General features: G+C 44.0%; 1 protein-coding gene across 1 annotated transcript in view; it reads right to left on the bottom strand.

Annotated features, from left to right (window-relative positions):
- LOC138080812 (paralemmin-1-like) overlaps nt 1–24,471 on the bottom strand; it is a 115,659-nt gene that overhangs the window by 43,062 nt on the left and 48,126 nt on the right. The window contains exon 3 of the mRNA XM_068973653.1: nt 23,134–23,264. Coding sequence (XP_068829754.1) covers nt 23,134–23,264 — 131 coding nt within the window. The remainder of the gene's footprint in view (nt 1–23,133; nt 23,265–24,471) is intronic.

Raw genomic sequence — 24,471 nt, 5'->3', positions numbered from 1 at the left:
CAGAGCCTTGGGCCACCTCGGTTGATGCTCAAGCATGAGGCTCTTGAGATTAGTGAGTGCTGGGAGCCAGCGTGAGGAACTCCGCCCATGGCAAAGGTCATGAGGAAGGAGGCTCGACATTACGCAAAGGCAGGATCAAGCCTCAGGAGACCCCCTGTTCCCGAGCATCTACTCCCAAAACCAGAGTCTGCCTACTTTACTGTTTTATGCTCTCACCTACACCTCTGACTTTATGAGGGGCTGAACCCCACCACCTCTTTCAGAGAAGGAGTTAACTTACAGTTCCAAGTTAATAAAAAAATTCCTGGGCGTGACAAGAGTGTTTCAATTTACAAACTCCTCTGAAGGTTCTCTAGCCTGCCTGAGCAGGTTCGTCCGGCCACATGTGACTGTTTACAGCCTCCCAACCGTGAGAGGCACGAGATGCTATAAACTTTCTAAATACAGATTCTTTTGAGAAGTTAGAAAATTATTAGTATAGTATATTGGGTTGATTAGAAATTATATTGGTGAAGGGTTTTTCATTTGTTGAGCCAATATTTGCTGCTAAATCTCCATATTCCCAGCCCTTATAATGAATATAACTAGCATATGGGAAAAATAAGTATTAACCTTTGATATTAATCATGTTAAACCTTAGGCTAAGTAAATTCCTTTTCTTGATTATAACCCCCTGCACCCTCACCCTATAGGAATGCAACTTTATCTGGTGCCTTCAGAGGGTGGCGCCTAGTTTAAGAAAAAATCACCCCTGGAAAAAATAAGTTTTCTGGTTGACTGACCATTATCAGAAAGGGCCATAAAATGTCAGCAGGCCTCATGGCCAGAAGATGATGTAAAACCCCTAAGACCTTTGTATACTTTTATATGAAGCACCTGATTTTGACAAGGGTCAGGTCTGCTGACCCTGTGTGACTCTGTATTCATCCCTATGTATAATAAAAAATATATAAGCAAACCTGAAAATAAAGAAAATGGATCAGTTTCTGGAAAGACTGATTCCCCTATGTCGTTCTTTCTTTCCCCTTCTGGCTGAATTCCCATCTGGAGCGTGGATGCTCGCCATGTCTACTTACTTGCCCTGGCTTCTAAGACCCACGCAAGAGGGAGCCCAAGGCGGGGCACTCTCCGCTATTCAAGTGGGCGCCGGTGGCCTATGTAGATGGTGCAAATTCCTTGTCTTGGAGTTTTATTGGTATTCCACCTAAACCAAGTTATTCAGCATCTTTTTCTCCACTAATTTTCCTACTACACTATTCTTTTCTAATCTCTCTTTATATTTCTAATTAAATAGCTTTTTCCTAGGATGCCGATTCCATCTCCCCTTCGAATTACCCTAGACCCACCGGGGCTGGACCCCGGCAAGTGAGTGACCTGTTTTATCTGCCTTCTGGTGCCCTGGTCCATCTTCTGTTGGTAGGTCATCTTCCTCAATCTTACCAATTCAACATAAACTAGTCGCCTGCTCAGCTGGTTCCCAGTGTACCCTTGACTTCTCTGTCTCCCTCTTTCCCTAACTGCAGCAGTGAACCAGTGTCCCAGTTTCACTCCGGGTTTATTACAACTCCCCTGCTCTGAAACAGTTAATCATGCTCCATGGGCTCAAGGATAAATTCCAAAGGGTCAGTATTCAAAGCCCTCTAGGACCTGGTTCCAACCTGTTATTCTAGTCTTTTCTCCAGAGCTGCTTCTATAGTAAGGCCTGTGGTTCTCCTGTCTTCAAAGAGATGGCAGATCCCGTGCAGAAGGAAGACCTCATGCTAGCCATGCCTGGACCACCGCTCCTGATAAAGAGGGTGACTCCATGAGAATAGCAGTGGGCTGGTTCCTGTCCTCGCTGTGTCCACGCTCCCCTCCCCACTCCAGGCAGAGACAACACGCTAGAGATAGTAACAACCTCCGAGTGGAGCCAGGCCACCCCAGCTGTTTACAACAGGTGGCTGGGCTGTGACAAGCCAAGTGAGCTTGGTCAGCACAGAGTGTCCATGACAACCAGCTGACATTGCCAGTGAAGCTCCATTCCAACACCCACATGGCCGGTGTCCTCGTGGTTGCATCATCCAGTAAACCAAGTCCAGCTCCAGATCTGGGATCCAACATGGGGCTACAAGGGGCCAAGGCCTTACTGAGGTCAAGGAAGGGCCCCCACTTCCCTGTCTGGCTACACGGGATGCTATCCATGTGTACTTGCCCCCTCTGAGTGACAGTCATTCAGCTCATGTCCCAACACAGCCTTTGTAATTCATTTCCTACAAGGTTGGAATTTCCTTCCAATGACTTGAGGCATATTAAACGTGGTTATTTTTTACTTTTTAGAAGTGGAAACAGCACTTATTTAAAAGATTCAGGTATTGAAAGTTCTGAGTTGGGACCATGCTGTGCTGTCTGAAGCCAAGGTTAACTCTCTTGGTGGTAAGAAATACTTCTTGGAAGGGGACCTCCTAAGATCAAATGATGGGAATCATGAGCAACAGAAACAAAAGTGCAGAAGGTTCAGGAGATCTCTGAAAACTCACAGTTAAAGAACCTTGAAGAGCGGTCTTCTATTATAATTGAGTGGACTATAGGTCTCTTGAGGGCAGCAACTGTACCATTTTGCTATCTCTAACCTAGTTGCTTGGCCTCTATCATAAGCATTTTGATAAATCTTTATTGAATTAATGAACCCATGTTAGAAAAATTGATCTCATCCATATCCCACCAGGGTAAAAGCCCCAGTTATAAGGCCCTCAATGATGATTCCTTTCTCTGAACTTCTACTCGCTAGATAACAAGTATGACATCTCCCAGCAGCTGTCATATGTATATTCCACCCACGGGATGCCTAGACTGTTAGATCCTAAGAGCAGGGGAGAAGAGTATGGCCTGTTTTGTATAATTCCAACATCTTGCCCACTGCTATGTATGACTCTCAGTGAGTATCTATTTGATAATATAGTTCCAAATGAATATTATGCCAACCCTTCAGAGCAATGAGTAATAAGCATGGCCATTTGCTCAGGACAGTACTTGTCCACACTTCTAGATAAATAAAAGCCAGGCCAAGAAAACAATCTCCTTCCTTTACTTCATGTCATAATGAACTGTCAGCCAAAGTAATGGAGACAAGAGCACCAAACTCAATAGAAAATGCTCATCAGAGAGGAATTTCACAAACATTTAAACTTAGGGCAACCATTGGTGTGTCACCTGTTTTGTTTCCTTCTGTTCTTCCTCCTTCCAGTAAATGTATATGAAAGCCCTTTATGCTGAGCAGTGTGCTAGGATCTGGCAATACAAAAGTGAACACTCTCTTAGCTTGCAGGAAGCTGAGGCTGGATGAAGGGAGAGAGAGAAAATGGCTTCATATGTCCTATAATACAGTAAGTTGTAGGCTAGCAATGCTTCTGGTGGACATCAAACCAGTGTTCAGGGCTTAGTGAAAGAAAGTATTTTAACTCAGGCCTGAAGAATCGGTAGGAATTAGCCAAGTGAAGAGTAGCTGAAGAGTGTTCCTGGAAGAAGAAGAACTTGGCATGGAGAGAGAACCTGACCCAGAGGGAGCATGGTCTCTGCAGGAAATTGCAGAGAGTGACTGGAGGGGCTGGCCAGTGATTGGAGAAGAAGGAAGCAATGATGATGCAAGGCTGGGAAGTAAGCAGAGGTCATAAATATGAAGTAGCTTGGACTTTGTCTTCCAGTCCAAAGGGAATGGGGGAAGGTTTTTAAGCTGGAGAGTGACATCACCAGAAACTCTGAAAGCTACTTTTGGTGGCTGGATAGTTTGGGTTAGAAGGCTACAATACTAGTGAGAGGGAGCTTGGGTAAGAGGCTGTTGAAGCAATCCTCAGGAAAGGTAACGATGGTCTGGACTAGTGTCATGGCAATGGAGATCGAAAAGAGTGGAAAGACTCTAGAAATGACTGCAATATAAAATTAATGACTAGATATGGGGTTGAGAAGAGAGAGAAATCGAGGATGATTCCTTGGGCTTAGACTTGGGCATCTGGGTACACAGTGCTACTGTGCAATGAAATTAAGAACAAAAGACAGGAAGCAAATTAGAGAAAGTAATCAGCTCAATTTCTGACACGTTGAGGTTTAGGTGTCTAGGTGATATCCAAATGGAGATGTCTAGGAGAAGGTTGGCCAAATGCACAACTCTGGAGAAAAAACTGAGATTAAAGAATATTTGTATATCAGAAGTCATGCAAACAGATGATACTGCTTATACAGAATAAGAGAAGATGAGCACCCAGATAAGAATCTCAAAGAACCAACATCTGAAGGATGGACACAGGAAGAGAGGACAGGAAATCAAAGGTATTGTCATACCTAATAAGCCAAGGAGGGAAGATGGTTCAAGAAATAGGGAGCATTCAGGAGTCTCATCTGACGTTTAACAGTCAACTAAGGTGAAGATTAAACACTCCCCCTTGCACTTAGCCACTGCAGATGTGGCAAGTGCAGGGTTAGAGGACACACAGGAGAGCAAATGGGAGATGAGGAGGTGGAGATGCTGGGCATGGTCGATGCTCCAAGAAGCACGGGGCTGAAGGGGAGGAGAGAGAGGACAGTTAGTGAAGGTGGGGTATGGAGTCAGTGGGGTCTGCCTGAGGATGGGGAGAATGTTTTACAGTGAATGGCTATTCCAAAGTCAGCTATGCATTCCTAGAATCTTCATGAGTAGTATCTTGTTTTTAATTAAGATTCCTTATTTTCACTTTCTAGATTGACTTTTTAAAGGTGCAACCATTCAACAAGCAATGTTGCACCTGTTCTATTAAAGGAAGCACCTGTCAGCGCTTATGAATGTGAACATAAACTCATCCAGGCAACAGACATTTCTAACATATATAAAAGCAGAACCATGAACTCAGCACTCCGCACAACGTCTTCAGATGGCTGAGAAAGACATTGAGGTCTGTTTCCTCACCCACAAAACATCATGGTGAGAAAATTTTGGAGATTGGGAGAGTGTGTGTACATGTATGTGCAGGGGTGAAGTACATTTATACTTGACGTTGCTGGGAGCTTGACCTTGGTGTTGCTATGATCTGGGGCAAGTGTGAACAGTGTAACTGTTGCAAATGAAGTAGGGTACCACTGCTCTTGTGCCCTTTTGTTCTAATTATTATTTTTTTTTTAAAAAGGCATATCCAGTATTAGTTCTTTTCAGAGAATAGAGACAACCACTAATAGATTTCAAAGGGCACTTCAGTAAATTATATTTTTCCCTACTAAATAATAAATCTTTCTGGTTGGCTAATGTGATTAACTAACAATTTATTTCGGAGAAGGCAATGGCACCCCACTCCAGTACTCTTGCCTGGAAAATCCCATGGATGGAGGAGCCTGGTGGGCTGCAGTCCATGGGGTCGCTAAGAGTCAGACACAACTGAGCGACTACCCTTTCACTTTTCACTTCCATGCATTGGAGAAGGAAATGGCAACCCACTCCAGTGTTCTTGCCTGGAGAATCCCAGGGACAGTGGAGCCTGGTGGGCTGCCGTCTATGGGGTCGCACGGAGTCGGACACGACTGAAGCGATTTAGCAGCAGCAGCAATTTATTTTAATGCAAATTCCCATACTCTAATGATTAAAGAAGATCTCATCTAAACAGTAAGTGGGCGTACTGTCTTACTGAAGGAGCTGATAGCAAACACCATGGAATTTCAGAGAGAGGAGGTGAGCAGCACAAGGAACACAGGGCATTTCCAAAACAGTGATGTGGAGTCATTCCCAGTGCCTTTCCCTCCCAAAACCCAACAACTTTGTATCTATACTTACTAATACTGAACAGAGTGAATATGATTTGGAACACAATTCAGGACTAAATTAGACTCCCTTCTAATAAATGGACAGTGAAAAAACTTGGTCTGAGAATCATTCCATTCACTTGAAGCAAACCTTAGACTGTGGGTCACGGTAAAAAGAATAGCAGCTATCATCCTTGCCAGACACTATTTTGAGCACTTAACTGCATGTGTTAGCTCATATCATACTCTGAACAATGCTCAGAGTCTATATACTCTGAGTATTTCCATTTTGCAGATGAGAAAACTGACAGCAACACAAGATAAGCAGTCCACGGTCATGAGAAGCGGTGAAGTGAGGTCAAGCTGAGTGGGAATGCTTACTCTTAACTTTAAACCTTCCATAGAGGATGGAGGGTTGGCCCTAGAAATCTCTGCTAAAAAGTCAAGGGGTGAATATTTAAAATTGTGGAAAATCCACATTTCCAGTTACTGGAATTCTCTGTGTAGCCTGGGATTCACATCCACAAGGATGCAAAATGAACTTGGGATTAATTGCTAAATGAAGCCAAAAGATGGCTGGAGAAAATTCCAGGAAGGACATGTGAAAGCCAGTGAGATTACATTGTCTAAAGAGAAACCCAAGGAACATCTTAATAATGTTCTTTATCACGGACTCCACTGGACACAGGACACACTTGGAACCTAAGTGCCACCGTCCTCGGGACAGGAGGATGCCCCCTTCTGACTCTCCCCCAAGAGGACCGTGGCCCGAGGATGGCTTCCTCCCTGCCTGGCTCCATTGGCACTGTCAAGGCCGTGACAGTGCTGGCGAAGGGACAGTCACTCAACTGTAGAATCCCCCTTCCTTCTTTAAAGCTGGGAGACACGGGCATGACTCTGAAATGGTGTGAGTGTAGTCCTACCTGAAGGCAGGGGCTGAACACACCAGCTGCCAAGAGTCTCTTCCAGATGATTCTTTTAGCCAGGCAGACAGTCTTACTGATGATTTCCCAGGCCAGTGATGATCTCTCTGGCTTCCTCTTGAAGCCCAACCAAAATTCTTGAGATGTCTCCAGGGAAAGCAAATTTTATTTTTCTTCCTATTTACAGATTCACCCAGGACGTTAACTGCTTTTCTTAAGATGACAAACACCAAGACATCTGTGTGGCTAACATTCAAACGTCCGTGTCTTACAGTCTGTCCTCTGCTTCATAGAGCAGACCCCAGCAGCAGCACATTACCCTATATGGAAGGCCTGAGATGACCCCAAGTCCTACTTATAAAACAGCTCCTCCCAAGAAAACCACATCATCACTCTGGGGCATTAATCTGGAATTTGGGATTCCTCATCAGGGGCTGCTATTTTCTTTAGCATTCACTATGGGCAAAGATGGTAGCTCTGAAAGAGCACCGGGAGCCTGGGTTTAGTTGCAGGAGGATCATTGGCTGGCTGGGGCATTCTGAGAGTCCCCAGGTCTGTCTTGGCTTCAGGCATGGAGAGGTGCTCAGTCTAAAGACTCTGCAAGGTTTTTTCTAGATCTAAAGATAAATTGGTGCATCCTATGGGGAAGGGATAGTTAGGGAGTTTGGCATGGACAGGTGCACACTGCTACATTTAAAATGGATAATCAACAAGGACCTACTGCATAGCACATGGAATGCTGCTCAATGTTATATAGCAGCCTGGATGGGAGGGGAGAGTGGGGGAGAAGAGATACATGTATATGTAAGGCTGAGTCCCTTTGCTGTCTACCTGAAACTATCACAGCATGGTTAACTGGCTATACCCCAATATAAATTAAAAGTTAAAAAAAAGACAAATTGGTGCAAAGAGATGGCAATGACAATATTTAAATATTTAGTCAAAAACTGTGATCTTGAGGCATATATATATATATATATACCTTTTGTTCTGAAAAATGATTCATTGAATTGAAAACTGTTTGCAACAAAAATGGCAAAACAAAACTTATGAAAGTTCTTAAAAATTGCTTGGAAAAATCTCAACACTCCAGAAGAAGAACAAAGTATATAAATAGATGGGCTTCCCTGGTGGCTCAGTGGTAAAGAATCTGCCTACCAATGCAGGAAACTCAGGTTCAATTCCTAGTTCAGGAAGATCCCCTGAAGGAGGAAATGGCAACCCATTCCAGTATTTTTGCTTGGGAAATCCCATGGACAGAAGGGCGTGGAGGACTACAGTCCATGAGGTTGCAAGAGAGTCGGACAAGACCTAGCAACTAAATAATAGCAAGGTAAGTACTAACAGGTAGTTCATAAAAGAATAAATACAAACACCTGTTAAACATATCAAAAGGACCTTGACCTCTTTATACTCAATGAAACGCAGATTAAAGTCATGACATACTTTTCACAAGTCCAACTGGGGATATATGTTCTTCTCTCTGATGTCTGCTTTGTAGCAGTGTGATCAAGGACTAGGGCTTTATCCCAATCCATCACAGACCAATATGACACTAAGCTTATGACACAAGCAACTCACCAAGGAATGCAACAGCCCACAAACCGGTCCATTCAGTAAAACGAGCCACTGAACACCAACTTGGTTGTCAGGACAATGCCAGATTGTCCTAAGGCTTCCAAACATCTTTCTGACAATTTCTGTCCTTATTTTGTCATAGACAAGTCACTGTTTATTACTAGCAATAGTAATACTAGACATAATAGACATAATGTGTCTAATAATATGTCTAATACGTCATAATAATAGACATAAACATAGTAACTGTTTATTACTAGTAATAAACAGTTGCCTGACTGGAAGTGATCCCTGGACATACTTTAAATAGCATTAGGCTTAGCCATTTTTCTCTAACAAAGCAAAGTCTCCTAAGGACCTGAGCAGGGTATCACTCTAACAATCGAGATGATTTTTTTTTTTTTTTAATAAGTAACTGGAAAGCACAAGTTTACATAAAAAACAAAAAAAAACAAAAAAAAAACAAAAACCTGCTGAGATAACTCTAACTTCTCACCTTATTCAACGGGGTCTGCCCCACAATTAGTCTGAGTTCTTCTCAAATCTCTCTCTCGTATTGTCCTACTTCTTCTGCCCTTGGAGTTGCTCTTTTTCATTCTCCACTTTAGCTGACAGGTTCTGGAAAGCCCTGGAATTCCTGCTGAGGACCTCAGGGTGACAGACATGAGCTGATCACAGAGAGAGAGAGGGAACCAGAGAGGTGAGCCGCTATCCTGGGGACAGAGGCTGCTTCTTGTCCTCAAGGCAGCAGCTATCAGGCCTGTGCTCTCGGCCTCCTTTCCTCCTCTGACTGGGACCTCCCAGAGGTGCGGGCCGGCGCTTCCAAGTCACCGGTGGGTTTGTATGTCCAGCTGCAGCTGACCGCTAAACAGCATGCTAAGCCTAGGGCAGGGGCATCCTTCTCACCTGTTTGAGAATGGAGAGGGAGTCTGGGGAAATAAAACAATTGGGGTTGTTTATATACTGTGTATTGCCACATCACTGTTTTATTTTTACAATAAAAGCTAAAACCTATTGGGCACCAAGTCCTAGGCTGTTCTAAGTAATAAGCTTTCCGTATATATTACCTTGTCACCACTACCCAATAAAGTCTGTGTCATTATTATTTTATTATCTTTTCTTTGTAGAAGAGGCAAGAGAAGTAGAGACAATCTGAAGGGACTTGCCTAAGATCATATAGACAGCAAGTGGAGACCCTGGACTTGAACCAGCAAGTGTGATGCTGAAGCTCTCAGCCATAACTACAACCCTACACTGTCTCTAGACATCAGGGTTGGTTCTGAACCTCATCACAATCCTTTAGATGCCCTAAATCTGATACAGATCAATTACATTAAAAGGTATTTACTGTATCACTAGACCATGAAATTTTTGCATCTTGTTTTATGTCCCTGGATATGTTTCAGTGTCTCCTAGTTCATAGTTTAAGGGAGCTTGAATAGATTTTGTATCCTACTGTTGTGAAAATTATATAAATCTTAATTATGTTGATAAAAAACATTTAATGAGAGCAGCCTAGTAGACACCAGACAGTATTCTAGGTACTCGGGACATATATATATATACACATAGTGGGTGTAGTGAGCTGAACGCATGCGTGCATGCTCAGTTGCTTCAGTCATATCCAACTCTCTGCGACCCTATGGACTGAAGTCCGCCAGGCTCCTCTGTCCACAGGATTCTCCAGGCGAGAATACTGGAGTGGGTTGCCATGCCCTCCTCCTGGGGATCTTCCTGATTCAGGGATCGAACCTGCATCACCTGTGTCTCCTGCATTTCAGGCAGTTTCTGTACCCACTGAGCCACCTAGGGAGCCCAGCAGGTTGAATGGTGGTCCCCAAAAGATATGACCACATTCTAACCCTGGAACTTGTAAGTATGGCCTTATTTTGGGGGAAAAGGGGTCTTCGTAGATGTAATTAAAGGATTTTGAGATGTGGTCATCTGGGGTTGTCTGGATGGGCTCTAACTCCAACGGCAAGTGTTCTTACAGGAGACAGACGACGAGAGGACACCAGGAGAGGAGAAGGCATATGGAGGCAGAGATGACAGTGACGTAGCCACAAGCCAAGGGATGCCGGGAGGCACCGGAGGCTGGAAGAGGCAAGGAAGGGCCCTCTCCTAGAGCCTCTGGAGCAAGCACAGCCCTGCTGACACCCTGATCTCAGACTTCTGGCCTCTAGAAGGGTGACAGAATACATTTCTGTGGTGTGAAGCCACCAAGTTTGTTGTAATTTGTTACAGCACCCTTAGGAAACTTATAAAGTGAGCAATCTGTGAAGTCCTTGTGCTCCTGGAATTTACATCCTAATCAAGAATGCACATAATGTAACACAATGTAGCGTAATATAAGGTAATACGGTGTAATGTAGTGTAACAAGATAAAGCCATTTGCTGAAAATCAACAGCAGATAAAATCAAGAGCTAAACACATTCTCCTCAGACTTCACACTAGGATGTCTTACCCACACTCCCCGATCTGAGTGCTAATGACACCTCCCCTCTGCAGGCTCCCACAGGCCCTTTATGAACCTTCATGGCAGGAGCTATCCCACCAGCTTGTAACTGATGGCTTAGTTGTTTGTGTCCCCCAGTGGCCTGTAAAAAGTTTCCTCTCCCTCCCCTCTGGCCTTTACCTGAGACTAAGAATGGGAGGAAATTGAGACTACCTTCAGTTCAATTCAGTTCAGTCGCTCAGTCGTGTCCAACTCTTTGCGACCCCATGAATTGCAGCATGCCAGGCCTCCCTGTCCATCACCAACTCCCAGAGTTCACTAATGACCAATAAGAAGGAAGCCAGCAGAGACTAAGAAGTGAGCAGGACCACTGCACATGCTTGTACAGCTTATCTCTGTCTGAGGACATGAGCCAAGAGAGCAGCGGAGGCTGGAGTCCAGCCCAGTGGTCTTTCTAAGTAGTGGCCTCATGTGGAGCTGTATTTGCTAATTTGCACTGATGAGTCATGTGATCCACCGATGCCCATGAATGCCACTGGTGATTAGAGACGTCCAGTCCTTCCAGCCAGACCTGGTTATGGTGGCACAACCCTCATGCCGCATACCATGGCAGTGCATAAAACCCTTCCTCCGGGCACCCTGACTGGGGTGCCAGTCTGTGCTGGTAGATGTGTCCCTAACCTCACAGATATCCTCTGTGTGCTGGCAATGTTCAAACATTATTCACTTTTTTCCTTTGCCTTTTCACATGGGAGGAAAAAACATGAGACTCCGAGATCCCTGGAGTTTGTATTATTCCAACAGAGATTCTGTTCCAAAAGAGATCAAAAGCCTTAGGAGTGAGGAGAGGAGGGTGTTTTAAGTCAGCAGGGAGCACAGCGGTCTTGTCACTTTACATGAGGTTTTAGGTAAGTCACTTGCGGGCCTCTATTCCTTTATTTTCTAACTGCATTAAAGAAGATTTTGATATTCATAAAAATAAAGAAGAATACAGAATAATAATAAACGGAACACTCAAACAAAAAATACGTAATAATAAAGACTAGGCTTCAAACACACACCAAACAATATAGGCTCTGAGGCAGACCATATTTCCTGAGCAGTCCATAAAAATCTCTTCCATCTCACATGCTCTTCAGCAATGTGACCTTGCCACTCCCACCAAGAGGTGGATTCTCACTTCCCTTGCCTTGAATCTGAGTTGGCTTTGGTGGTCGTGTCTGACTCTTGAGACCCCATGGACCACAGCCTGCCAGGCTCTTTTGTCCATGGGATTTCCCAGGCAAGAATACTGGAGTAAGTTGCTATTTCCTTCTCCAGGGCATCGTCCCAACATGGAGAACAAACCTGTTTCCTGCATTGCAGGTGGATTCTTTACCGACTGAGTCACTGGGGAAAAAGCTTTAAAGTTTTAGAGTTGGCTTTAGTGGTTCAGTTGACACCAATAAGATGCAGTAGAAATGATGAGACCAGAGTTCTCAGGGGCCAGGATGGAAGAAGTCTTACAACTTCCTCCCGGCTCCCTTGGAAGAATTATCTGCTCTCTAGACTAAGCCCTTGGGGGTGCTGGAGAAGGCTAGCCCTGTGGAAGGGCCACATGGAAGTACCATGGATGTTAGTACCACCCAGGCTTTGAGGCATCCTAGTTCAGGCCCTCAGAGAAGGCAATGGCATCCCACTCTAGTACTCTTGCCTGGAAAATCCCATGGACAGAGGAGCCTGGTAGGCTGCAGTCCATGGGGTTGCTAACAGTCGGGCACGACTGAGCGACTTCACTTTCACTTTTCACTTTCATGCATTGGAGAAGGAAATGGCAACCCACTCCAGTGTTCTTGCCTGGAGAATCCCAGGGATGGGGGAGCCTGGTGGGCTGCTGTCTATGGGGTCTCAAAGAGTCGGACACGACTGAAGTGACTTAGCAGCAGCAGCAGTTCAGGCCCTAGATATGCAATGAAGGTGATTCCAGCACCCAGCCCCTTGAGTCATCCCCAGCCATGTGTGGCTGGGGTCCCAGTTGAGGTCCCACACTGTGAAGCACAGACAAGCCATTACTGCTGTTCTCTGCCCAAACTCCTGACTCAGAATCTGTGAGTACAATAAATCTTAATTCATCACATTGCAAGTATAATTGCACATGTGCTCCAAATGTTCTCAAAAATAACGATAGTTTCTCCAAGAAGGGATGGGAACAGGGATGTTGGCAAATCCCTCCTAATAAACATGGCCTAAAACCTAACTCATCTACTGTTGCATACTCTTTTTCTCTTACCTGGCCTGAAATTACCATTCTCAAGGTTCACACCTTGGGTGAGAAATCTAAAGAACCCTCGGTGGCTGAAGTTGCTTTGGTTGGGGGTGAGGGGAGTAAGATGAAAGGCATTTATTCTAGTGTTCTCTCATGTCTCCTGGGGAACTGGAACCCTAGACCAGGAGAGGGTTTGTGCAGCTTATCTCCCCTTTGTTGCCTTGGAGGGTTCAAGGCTTGGACCTGATCGGGGGAGAAACTAGAAAGGCCAGGCGAGGCAGCCTTGCAGTGTTAAGTCTCAAGCAGCATGGAGTCCCTCTGCATTCTTCTCTGGGCTTCAGCAGTGAAAAGAGAGCCTATCAAGAGGGGTTGTGCCCAAGAGATGGATGAGGCTGCAGACTGTGGTGATGGAGGTGTCAGATTAGCCTCCCTGCAGGTCTGCTCCCCATCAAAGCCTGCCTGGGTCCCCATGACCACATGACTGCTGAACCTCAGCCACCAGACTTGACTGTAAGTCCCCCATGTTATAAGATCATAGACTGTCCTTGCTGGGAAGGACCTGGGAAGAGACCATCCATTGCCTTCAGAATGCACAACTGGTAAACAGTTGGTAAAGATCATGGAAGAGACTATCAACAGGACCACAGATGCTTTTGTTCCATTAAGAATTTAGAGGAGTTAGAAGTGACCATATTATAAGCCACTGGGGCAGAAAAATACCAATTTCAAAGCATTTGTAGAGAAGGAACTTAAGGCGTGGCAATCATAGGGCAAAAAACCTGAGACCAGCTGCCAAGAAAGTTGACTTTGCATAATTCCTTCGACTAAAGCAATTGTCCTAAGGGCAGGAAAATGCAAGCGATCCCCAAATGTGACTTTTACATGGTCTCAGTGTGTGGATGGAATTCTCCCACTATTTTCATCATTCTGGGCACTCTAAACTCAATCTGTCTAATCAGTGAGGCAACTATAATGGAGCCTATAAAACCTGAGTAAGGCAAGACGCTTGGGAACAACTGGCGGTAGGCTTTTCCACTACTGGCCACTAGGAAACTCACATGCAATGCAGATGTGCGTGAATGCAATTTCAGAATGCTCCTTCCCTTGCCTGCTCAGCTTCCTAAGCTGACCACAACTCAGAAGCTTCCGGGTTTCAGAATCTATAAATTTTAGAGGGACTTTCCTGGGGGCAGGGTAGGAACCTTAGAGGCGGGGGAAATTGCAAAGAATGTAACTTTCATATGGAGGGAGGATTCTTTGCGATAATGAGCAGTTGTTCCAGTGTGGACTTCAGTGTTACTTTGTGAGGAAATGAGTTCCCTGTCACTTTCAGCCTCTGGGGAGAAACTGTCTACTGACTCCCACTTCCTGGGTTCATTGCAAATTGTGAAGTATCAGATGAAAGCTGATCCAGGTAACAACACATCAGTTATGCATACTCCAAGATGCTCCAGTTTCATGAGCTGTCATAAAATCACTGCCTTTGCAAAATCAGCACAGCACTGGATGCCAAAACCCAAACCAAACCAAAACAAAAACCAACTATTTCTTTTTAACACAGAGCTGACTTTCATGGCTCAGCATTTGACAAGATTTCTGTTTTCAATCAACTGAAAGCCTTTATGTCATTCTGCACCAAGAATCATTGTTATCTTCATAAATCTTTTTAGGATTCTGTATTCTGAAGATATTTGACAAGGTGATTTTTATTTCAGTATCAACTCCAGGTTTTAGAACAGTGGTTCTCAATTAGGGGCTATTTTGCAGACATTTAGCCATGCCTGAAGACACTTCTGATTGTCGTGACTGGGGGTGTGGGGGTAGTAGATGCTACTGGCATCTACTGGGTAGACGTCAGGGATGCTGCTAAATATTCTGCAAGTCACAGGACAGTCCCCCACAAAACAGAGAATTGTCTGGCCCCAAATGTCAATAGTGTTACTGTTGGAAACCCTCTCTAGAAGGATAGAGAAAATAATAACCATAGCACTATGCTTACTTCGGGCTTCCCTTGTGGCTCAGCTGGTAAAGAATCCACCTGCAGTGTGGGAGACCTGAGTTTGATCTCTGGGTTGGGAAGATACCCTGGAAAAGGGAAAGGCTACCCACTCCAGTATTCTGGCCTAGAGAATTCCATGGACTATATAGTTCATGGGGTCACAAAGAGTCGGACGCGACTGAGCCACTTTCAGTTTATGCTTCCTTCCTGACAGGCTGCCGCACTATCACTTCACACACACACATGATCTCTACACACGACAACTCTTCATGGTGGGCATCGTTATCCCCAGTGTATGGGTGGGAAAATTCAAGTCCAGAGAAGTTACAGGGCTTGTCCAAGATCAAACAACTTGTAAATGCAGAACTAGGCCTCAAACCAACTCCAAGGTCCAGATTCCTAGTCACTACACTCTGCTGGGGGACCTTTGCATCACCACACATGGTTTCCAGCAGAGATTAGGTTGTATACAACCAAGAAAGTGTCCTCGGGAGCCAAGGGCTTTGGAAGGCTACAATGGAACCTGTACTTCTTGGAAGAATCTGAATGGGCCAGCCTCCCCAGTCATGATGCTCACTCACAATGGATCCAAGCCCAGACTCTTCCAGGCCCTTGAGAAGGGAGAAGGAGCATGTCTATCTGTCCATCCACCTACACCATGAGGTAAACTTTGGTGTGATCTCACTCAATATCACAGGTCTCAAAGACTTTTAGCTTAAAATAACCACTTCTGTTGAAAATTTTGGAGTTAGGCAGAGCTGAATTCAAACACTGGCTCTTTCACTTCTTAATGGGGTCATTCTGGGAAGCAAGTTACTTTATCTCTCTTCTAAGACTCAGTTCTCCCAACTGTATAATGGGTATCATTATCATCACAACTATTTCATGAGAGTGTTTTGGGGATGAAATGAGACTATTAATGAATTCATGGAGGCCCCAAAGTTAGGTCAGTACCCAGGACAGAGGACAAGACCAATGCATATTAGACAATACACTACATTATAACATCATACGTTTTACAGTCTATACGGACATATTTTGTAAAGGACGGGAATCAGACCAGGGCTAGATGGCTGAATGCTGCCAGGAGTGCACAGATGTGGAATGCCAATGTGGCATGCTCCATGCCATGCTGAGAAAGAACAGTACATCATGAGCTTAAAAAAATAGCAAGCACAAAGAACACACAATCTTGAGCAAGTGTCCTTTGTGATTCTAACGAACATTTCTGTGGTTGCCTTTTCTAGTACAGCTATTTGTGGGTGACTGTCATCTCTTTGGTTGCCAAAATCCCATAATATAACACACACATGCTTATGCCTGATGTCGCCAGCCTTCTGCTTTGAGTGCCTCAAGAATGCGGAAAATTTAGTGAATTCTGGTATCCATCAGAGACTAATGGAGGCACTCGAAGAATCTCGAGTCAGAAGTAGAAATGAACCAGGCCACTTGCGTCTTGAATTTTCTTTCTGAAAAGTTGTATGGCCTCTACAAGTTAGCAATTGAGACTTGAATCTTTTATTCAGTGAATATTTTGATGTCACATATTTTAGAACTGATGGCTGTTGAAATGAAATTAGTCACCTCTGGGATGAGTCAGTTACACGTGGAGCTTTTGTTTCCTGAGAATTTAGCCTCTTTCCCCAATTCTGGCCTGTCTCCAAAACTACTTCCTTCTACAATAATGATATTAATATCTCACTGCACAGGTATATTTGTATAGGAGGGATTTTTGGCCAGTCTCCCAAATTAGAGGATCTCAGAATACCATAGCTGAAAGATCCTGAGACCTCCCTCTGAAAACACGAGGGAACCAAGACCAGAGACGATGAGAGATTTACCGAAAGCAACAACAAATTAGCAGCAGAGATAGAATCAGCACCTTGGCTTTGGCCCAGTCTGTTACTTTTTCATTTACCACTGCAGGAGGTTTCTCATCTTCTTCAGGGCAATTCTAAGGTGAGTGGACAAATTTTCCCTATATATCTCACTAATGAAAGAAAGTTAACACTATATTTCAAACACTTAAATAAAACTTGGTTAAACAAGAAAGAATCTTAGGTGGAAAACCACAAGGCAAGTGACAAGACTTGTTGATTGGAGCAGATGTGAAATAGAGCTGGTGTGGCTCTACCTGCCTAAAATGTCCAAAAGCATCGATGGGAAACCCACCTGTGGCCCCCAGGGACCCATCACATCCAGTGATGGCATGGACAATGGTGGGTGATGGGCCCAAGCCAGAAACAATCCTTTGGGCTTTCTCAATATGGTACTTCAATGGAAAAGCAGACAGAAGATGCGATATTCAAAATTTTAAAAAAGAGTACAGTTTTTTCTTTCAACAATTCCAACTTTTTTTTTTTCTAACTTGTTTTGCTCCTGGTTTCTAGTGAGCTGAGAATACAACCAATAAACTGTTGGCCATCCCAACACAACCTCATGAAAAGTTGTGCAAGAGAATTTGACAATCAATATATCCATTATACTGACCAGTTCTCATCTTCTTTCCCTGTCACTTTGATGTCATCACTTCAAGGCTATTGTGCTCTTAACTTTAGCCACAAACCTTTGAAAATTGGTAGAATTTTCTGGCCTATGTGAAAGTAGCCATCTTTCCTGATCTGTATCAATTTGCGTTTGGTAAACCAAGGCTTCCCTGGTGGGTCAGGTGGTAAGGAATCTGCCTCCCATGCAGGAGACCTGGGTTCAGTCCCTGGGTTGGGAAGAGCCCCTGGAGAAGGGAATGGAAACTCCAGTATTCTGCCTGGAGAATTCCATGAACAGAGGAGCCTGGAGGGCTACAGTCCATGGGGTCACAAAGAGTCAGGCACAACTGATGACAAACACTTTCACTTTCAAACCAAGGCTGTTTCTAATCAAGTTCAAATGAAAGCATGGCTCCACCATGGGGCCTATGGGGGAGAGACCTCAGCCCAGTGCCAGAGAGATGGCTTTATTCCCTCCTATTCCCAGGTGGTGCTAGTGGTAAAGAACCTGCCAGTCATTGCAGGTAGATGTAAGAGATAGGGCTTCGATCCCTGGGTGGTGAAGATCCCCTTGAGGAGGGCACGGTAACCCACTCCAGTATTCTTGCCTGGAGACTCTCATGGACAGAGGGGCCTGGCAGGCTACAGTCCATAGGGTCTCACAGAATCGGACACAACTAAAGCAACTTAGCACGCACGTATAGAAGTCCCAAAGCAGGGTTCAAATTTCCTTGAGTCAAAGCCTTCAAATCAGTCTGAAATCAAGGGTCAGGGTTGTCCTTTACGTGTTTGGATGAAATCAATTTTCTTACAAACACTGTTTACTTCTCACTTCCCTTAGGGGTTTATAGGAATTAAAATGGGCTTTCACTTATGATCTGCGCTTTTTACCATTTTAGCAATTGTTCTTGAACCTGACCATGCAAAAGAGTTACCTGGAGCAGTGTTTGAAAAACATAAATTACAGGACTCCTCACCTTGGTTCCCTTGTGGCCCAGCTGGTAAAGAATCTGCCTGCAATGCGGGAGACCTGGTTTGATCCCTAGGTTGGGAAGATTCCCTGGAGAAGGGAAAGGTACTGAGTCCAGTATTCTGGCCTGGAGAAGTCCACGGACTATGATCCATGGGGTCACAAAGAGTCGGACACCACTGAGCAGCGTTCACTTTCACCTTGGTCACTGAATCCAAATTTCCTGGAATGAGACCTGGGCATGTATATTTTTTAAAAGCTTCCCAGGTGATTCTAATGCCTAGATTTAATAATTTAGTTACATCTTCCCCTCCCTCCCTCTCTCCTTCCCTCTGTTTTTCCTGTCTTCTTTGCGGGCTGCCCTCAAGACCTAAGCACCACATATTATAGTTTTAAAAGACAGACAACATTCTCAGTTCCAAGCCACCACCAATTTACAAATAACATTTTGGAAGAAAACATGTCTGTTAACCTGCCTGTATGGTTACTGGCACTGCAAAGGGTTTTCAAATCAGAATTAGAAGGTGGTTATGTTCTTTCCTCTTGAAGATATATCTAGTGAAACAGACATATGTCTAAGTGCAAATTCTCATGCTTTATTTTAAGTCTTTATTATATTCAGAATGGCCCAGACATAAGAATTCAGATGTGACCTAAATTCTAAATACACATCAAGTTCTGAGTTAGGTTGCTACCATTCTCTTCTCTTGTTATTTTTTTTTCTAATTTAAATTTATTTATTTTAATTGGAGGCTAATTACTTTACAATATTGTATTGGTTTTGCCATACAGCAACATGAATCTGCTACGGGTGTACACGTGTTCCCCATCCTGAACCCCCCTCCCACCTCCCTCCCCATACCATCCCTCTGGGTCGTCCCAGTGCACCAACCCCAAGCATCCGGTATCCTGCATCAAACCTGAACTGGAGATTTGTTTCTTATATGATATTATACATGTTTCAATGCCATTCTCCCAAATCATCCCACCCTCTCCCTCTCCCACAGAGTCCAAAAGACTGTTCTATACATCTCTGTCTCTTTTGGTGTCTCACATACAGGGTTATTGTTACCATCTTTCTAAATTCCATATATATGCATTAGTATACTGTATTGGTGTTTTTCTTTCTGGCTTACTTCACTCTGTATAATAGGCTCCAGTTTTAAACTAACCGAGCCTGATTTCCCTTCATCTTTCCTTGTAGGCATCCTCTACTGCGCCATCAGGTTGTTCAAGCTACTCTGAATTCACCAAGAGGAACTAACATACCTTCAGAGCACAGACGTACTAATATACTTTATTATATTCATATTATATATTAATACAATTTGAAAAGAATTCATAGATCTCTTTAGGAAAATCTAATTTGTTGCTAGGGGTGAACTTAGATGAGTGGACTCAAATGTTAAGATCTACAAATTAATGTTCTGTTTCAAACAAAGAAACTTTCCTTTCGAATTCCCTTATTTAGTGATTCTGCAGAGAGTTTCCAGGATTCCTATTATGTAAAGACCAGATCTGACTTCAAAGCCACTCATACTTTCCTTTAGTCTCTTCTTCCTTTTCCTCTGAATTCCTGAGTTATTTTAGTTCATCCCCTTTCACATTCATTTGCTTTTCTGTACTTTTCCTCCTGCTGACCAGTTTTCCCTCATGTTTGCAGTTTTCAGTGAAATAATCACGCTTCTGGAAGATTGAAGGATGAGTCCCCATTTTCACCCTTTCCTGTATCTGTACTCTTTGCCCCATAATTCTGAGTTCCTTCTACTTAAGGCTGACTGTCCATCTCCTCCCCTGGGTTTGGGGATGAGCCATCCACCCATCTTAGCTAATGGCTCGAGGGCAGTTCTGCGCCTATGTCTTATGCCTGCTCAGCCCCTTTGCACCTCTGCCATTGCCATAAAAGGTAATTGTCATGGTTAGTTCATTCGTGCAGGGAAAGGATGAGCAGACTCATCCAACCTATAGCTTAGAGTCACTTAGCCAAACTCAGCTAAAATGAGCAAAGCCAGGCTAGCCAATCCACATAGACTCTGTAAAACTGGAGAATGCTTCAGTTTACAGTGAGCCTTTAAAGCAGTTCAAGGGATTAAGAATGTGAGAGAGAACCAGGAAGTGTCAGGTGACTGACTATCCTTTAAGGGAGGAGTGGGGGGAAAGCGCTTTTCTTTCTTCCCTTGGGACTGGAGCTTAGAGATGCTAAACACCACGGAAGACAGAAGATGTAAGGAAGATGAAGGGAAGCAGAAACTGACATCTAGGGTAGGGAGAAGCTCCTCCCACAAGAGGCCTCTGGCAGCCCAACTCCTACAGAAAAGCAGCTCATCCTCCAGCGAAGGGCCAATGCCCATCTGGCCGATGTCCAGCAAAGCCGCGATTATAGCAGAAAGAAATAGCCCCTGAAATAGCTCATCTGACAGGTGAGAGTTACTACCTACCGGGCCAGAACAATAATAAATTTGTATTCAAGTCAAAGTGAAACTGCCAATGTGGCTGAAGACCACGCTTTCTGATGCCAATTAAGAAAACTAGAAAAGGTTATAGAACTAGTTTTATCCTACTTTCCAAATCCTGTCTGCCTTCCATCTGTAATAACACCTACTACATGAAATGAATGTACATGACAGGCTCAGTGAGAAAAGACATCCAGGTTTTAAAAAACGATTTTTAAATCAGATTTTCTGCCCATCTGTGTGTACCCTGTCTCCCTCCACTTCAGAGGGGGCCTGCAATTTTCATCTCTGTTTCTTCATCCTGCCTGGAACTCCTCAGGAGTATAATGCTGTCCCATGTGAGCCCGAACCACAGTTCTTGCTGTGACTATACTAAAACCAAGTCACTGGTTCCTAGGGTTTTGCCAGCTTGGACTGGAGAGTAACTTCCCAGGCTCCGTCTGCCAGGCAGGTCCCCTGATGCATGGTTGCACCCAGCCCCAATCCTTTCATTCGGCAAACAGCTATGGGGCATCTACTTGGTGCCAGACCCATCTGTCCTGATTACGTGAAACCAGCAAGAAAGAGACAGGAAATGGACTAGAGCTTTTAACAAGAGTAAAGACAAAGAGATGCTATATGGTTTCAACTGTCATTACAGCTGAAAGCACCATGGACTTGCCACTTTGAGACTTAAAAACAAACCTCCGATAAAACCATTTCTCAAAAGAAAAAAAAAAATTCTCAGAGCTGTCTTTTCCTCTCCAACTTACTGTTGCTGTTCCCTGTCATCCTTGGCTCCCTCATCTTGTCTAAGATGCAGCAAGCTGAGCCACTTTAGAGGAGAGGCAATCCCCAAAGCTCAGGACTCTGAGCCACTCATTCTGCCCCCTCCTCTTTCTATCTCTTGGGCTTCTAACATGAAGAAATCCCTTTTTTCCCCCTGGGATCCTGCAGGTACTTGTCCTTACAAGCTTGAGGTCAGCATTCACATAATTAAAATTTTTTCTTATGATATATATATAAATAATTGGGTTGGTCAAAAAGTTCATTCAGGTTTTTCTGTAACATCTTATGGCAAAAACCAAATGAATTTTTCAGCCAATCCTACACATATACACAGAGACATATACATATATGTTAATATATAATTTAGCCTTTCCAATATTATATATATGTATACATATATTACTTAGCTTCTATCCTTTATATTTCAGGAAAAATGTGTTTGTGTATGTATATGTATGTACACACACACACACACACACACACACACACATCTCATATAAACTTTTTCTTAGCAGGTTTCTCCTACAAGCAAAGCTTGGCCAAGCTGCTCCAAGAATTCTTTAAGGGGCATTAGGGATCAAGTAAAGCAGGGACAAGGCCTTGGGACCTTATAGTCAGTCGGCTTTTCCCTTTGGTGATGCTATTGGGGTCCCCAACGTATTCTCACCAGCTTCATTCACTCTTGGGTACAAATGACTGGAAGCAAGTTAGCTATTACTCTTTGTATTTTAAAAAGAGTTCAAAACCCCAGGAGAAAGAGAAGACACTCTCCAGGGTGAGATTTCTGGCAGGATTTGGGGAATGAGGTGGAGACGGAGATTTTGCTCTAAGGCACCTCCACTCACCATCTTCCGCACCATCTCATCTCTGGCTGGGTGTCCTGGGACCTGCTGTGGCTACAAATCCCAAATGGAAACCTGTATTTGTTTTGCTTCTGTATGAGTCTGGCTAGACACTGGACATATAGGAAGGTCACTTATCTCCTAGACTGAAATGTTCAGAACCTGCTTGAGGACCAGGGAGCTCCCTCTGAGCACTGAAACCAGAGAATACTTTGTGAGTCTTTTGGAGCACAGGCACACAGCCTGCAGAGGGCCGGTCAGTTTCAATTCCAAGACCCTTGGCTATAGATTTCCCACTTCAAGTTGCTCAAAGGTAGTAAACTTGGCAACAGACTAAGCGCTAACAGCCTGAGTTCAAGAAGGAAGAAGGCAAGAGCTGACAGAACTCAAAAGGGGGACACTGAGTGAAGGGGCAAGCTGCTCATCACATCTAGATGGTCCATGAAGACATCACTATACTGTGTGACAGCCCAGTATACTCTCTCTTAGTCCTCAGAGTAAAAACTCTGGATCATCTGGGAAAGTTTCAGTGGAAACTGTACATACTCCGTTTAGGAAGATAATTCTAAAGCGCTGGGGAAAGGTGATGGCATTCAGAAACACCTCCTAGCGGAGAATGGCAGTTACTGCGCCGTAAAGCCACAGCGTGCGGCCCTGGACCGGAAACCACCTACCTCTGAATGTTATCTTCAAGCTGTTTGACTCTGAACTCATCCTCCTCAGACTGCCGCCTCCTGGCTTCCTCTTCTTCCGCGGTTCCAGCAGGTATGCCCTGCAGCAGCCATTTTTCTCGAAGTACTTTAGACTGTGGGAATGACCAAAGAGAACAGACTGACGATACCTCTCAGTTCACACCGTCCTCTCCCTCCAAGGTCCCTCTGTCTTAGCTTTGCCCCTCATCAGTGGTCCCCTACTTGCTTCTACCCTATGTCCAGAGAGCCACCAGAAGGATTGATGCCCATATTTTCTATGATTAAAAAATTTGAAAACATACAGAAGACCAGAAGAAACTAGATGATGCGTTCCTGTGTAATTTCATGTGCATTTCATAATTATAAACATTTTGTCATATTTCGCCATATATTCTTCCCACAGAAGCACTTTAAATAACCAATATCAGGACATGGGATTCCATGGCTCCTCTGTCCAGGAAATTCTCCAGGCAAGAATACTGCAGTAGGTTACCATTTCCTCCTCCAGGGGATCTTCCCAACTCAGGGATTGAGCCCGGGTCTACTGCATTGCAGGTGGATTCTTCACTGTCTGAGCCACCAGGAAAGCCCTTCGCACTGAAGCCTCTTAAAGTAAATAACCAACATCAGGACATTTCACCCATAAATATTTCAGTATGAGTCTCTAAAAAATAAGGACGTTTTCTATGCAAGTGCAGATTGATTATAAAATTTCCCAGGATCACTTAATATCCAATCCATCTTAATGTGTTCTTTTTAAAAGATTAAAAAGTACTCTGTTAAAAAGTACTTAAAATTTATGGGGCATTGTTTAATAATATAAAATCAGGTGGGAAAGCTTGTGGTGCAATTTGCATATGTTGGTGGCTCTCTTGCCGGCTGAGTTGTGTTCCCCTAGGGGACAGGAAGAGGGGATCTAACAGAACAAGACAGTGGGCCGGTCTCAGGGAACTCGGTTTCCCAGAGGTGTTCTGACATTACAGGTTCCTTTACACCATGTACCCTGCCTGCCTGGTCAATATTTTCAAATTTGAGCTTGACTTTTCACACAGACTAAAAATCAAGAAAAGTCTAAAATTAGTTTGAATGGTTCACAATTGTGAGAGACACAGTCGTAATGTCTTTGCAAGCAAGGCTCCTGATACCTTCAGGCTTCTCAGCAAATGACCTTGGAGTGTTGATAATAAATATCTCACAGGGTCACAAGTCAGGCTTTGATTTGTTTTTTTAATTCAGTCTTCTGGAGAGAAAAGGCTGTGGTTTTTTAAATACAAAAAACATGTTTTTTCATAGCTTGGATTTAGAAGAAAACTCTAGTCA

Source organism: Capricornis sumatraensis, chromosome 6 (genome assembly GCF_032405125.1).
Source record: "Capricornis sumatraensis isolate serow.1 chromosome 6, serow.2, whole genome shotgun sequence".
Classification (NCBI taxonomy): Eukaryota; Metazoa; Chordata; class Mammalia; order Artiodactyla; family Bovidae; genus Capricornis; species Capricornis sumatraensis.
This window is presented reverse-complemented; position numbering and strand designations above follow the sequence as displayed.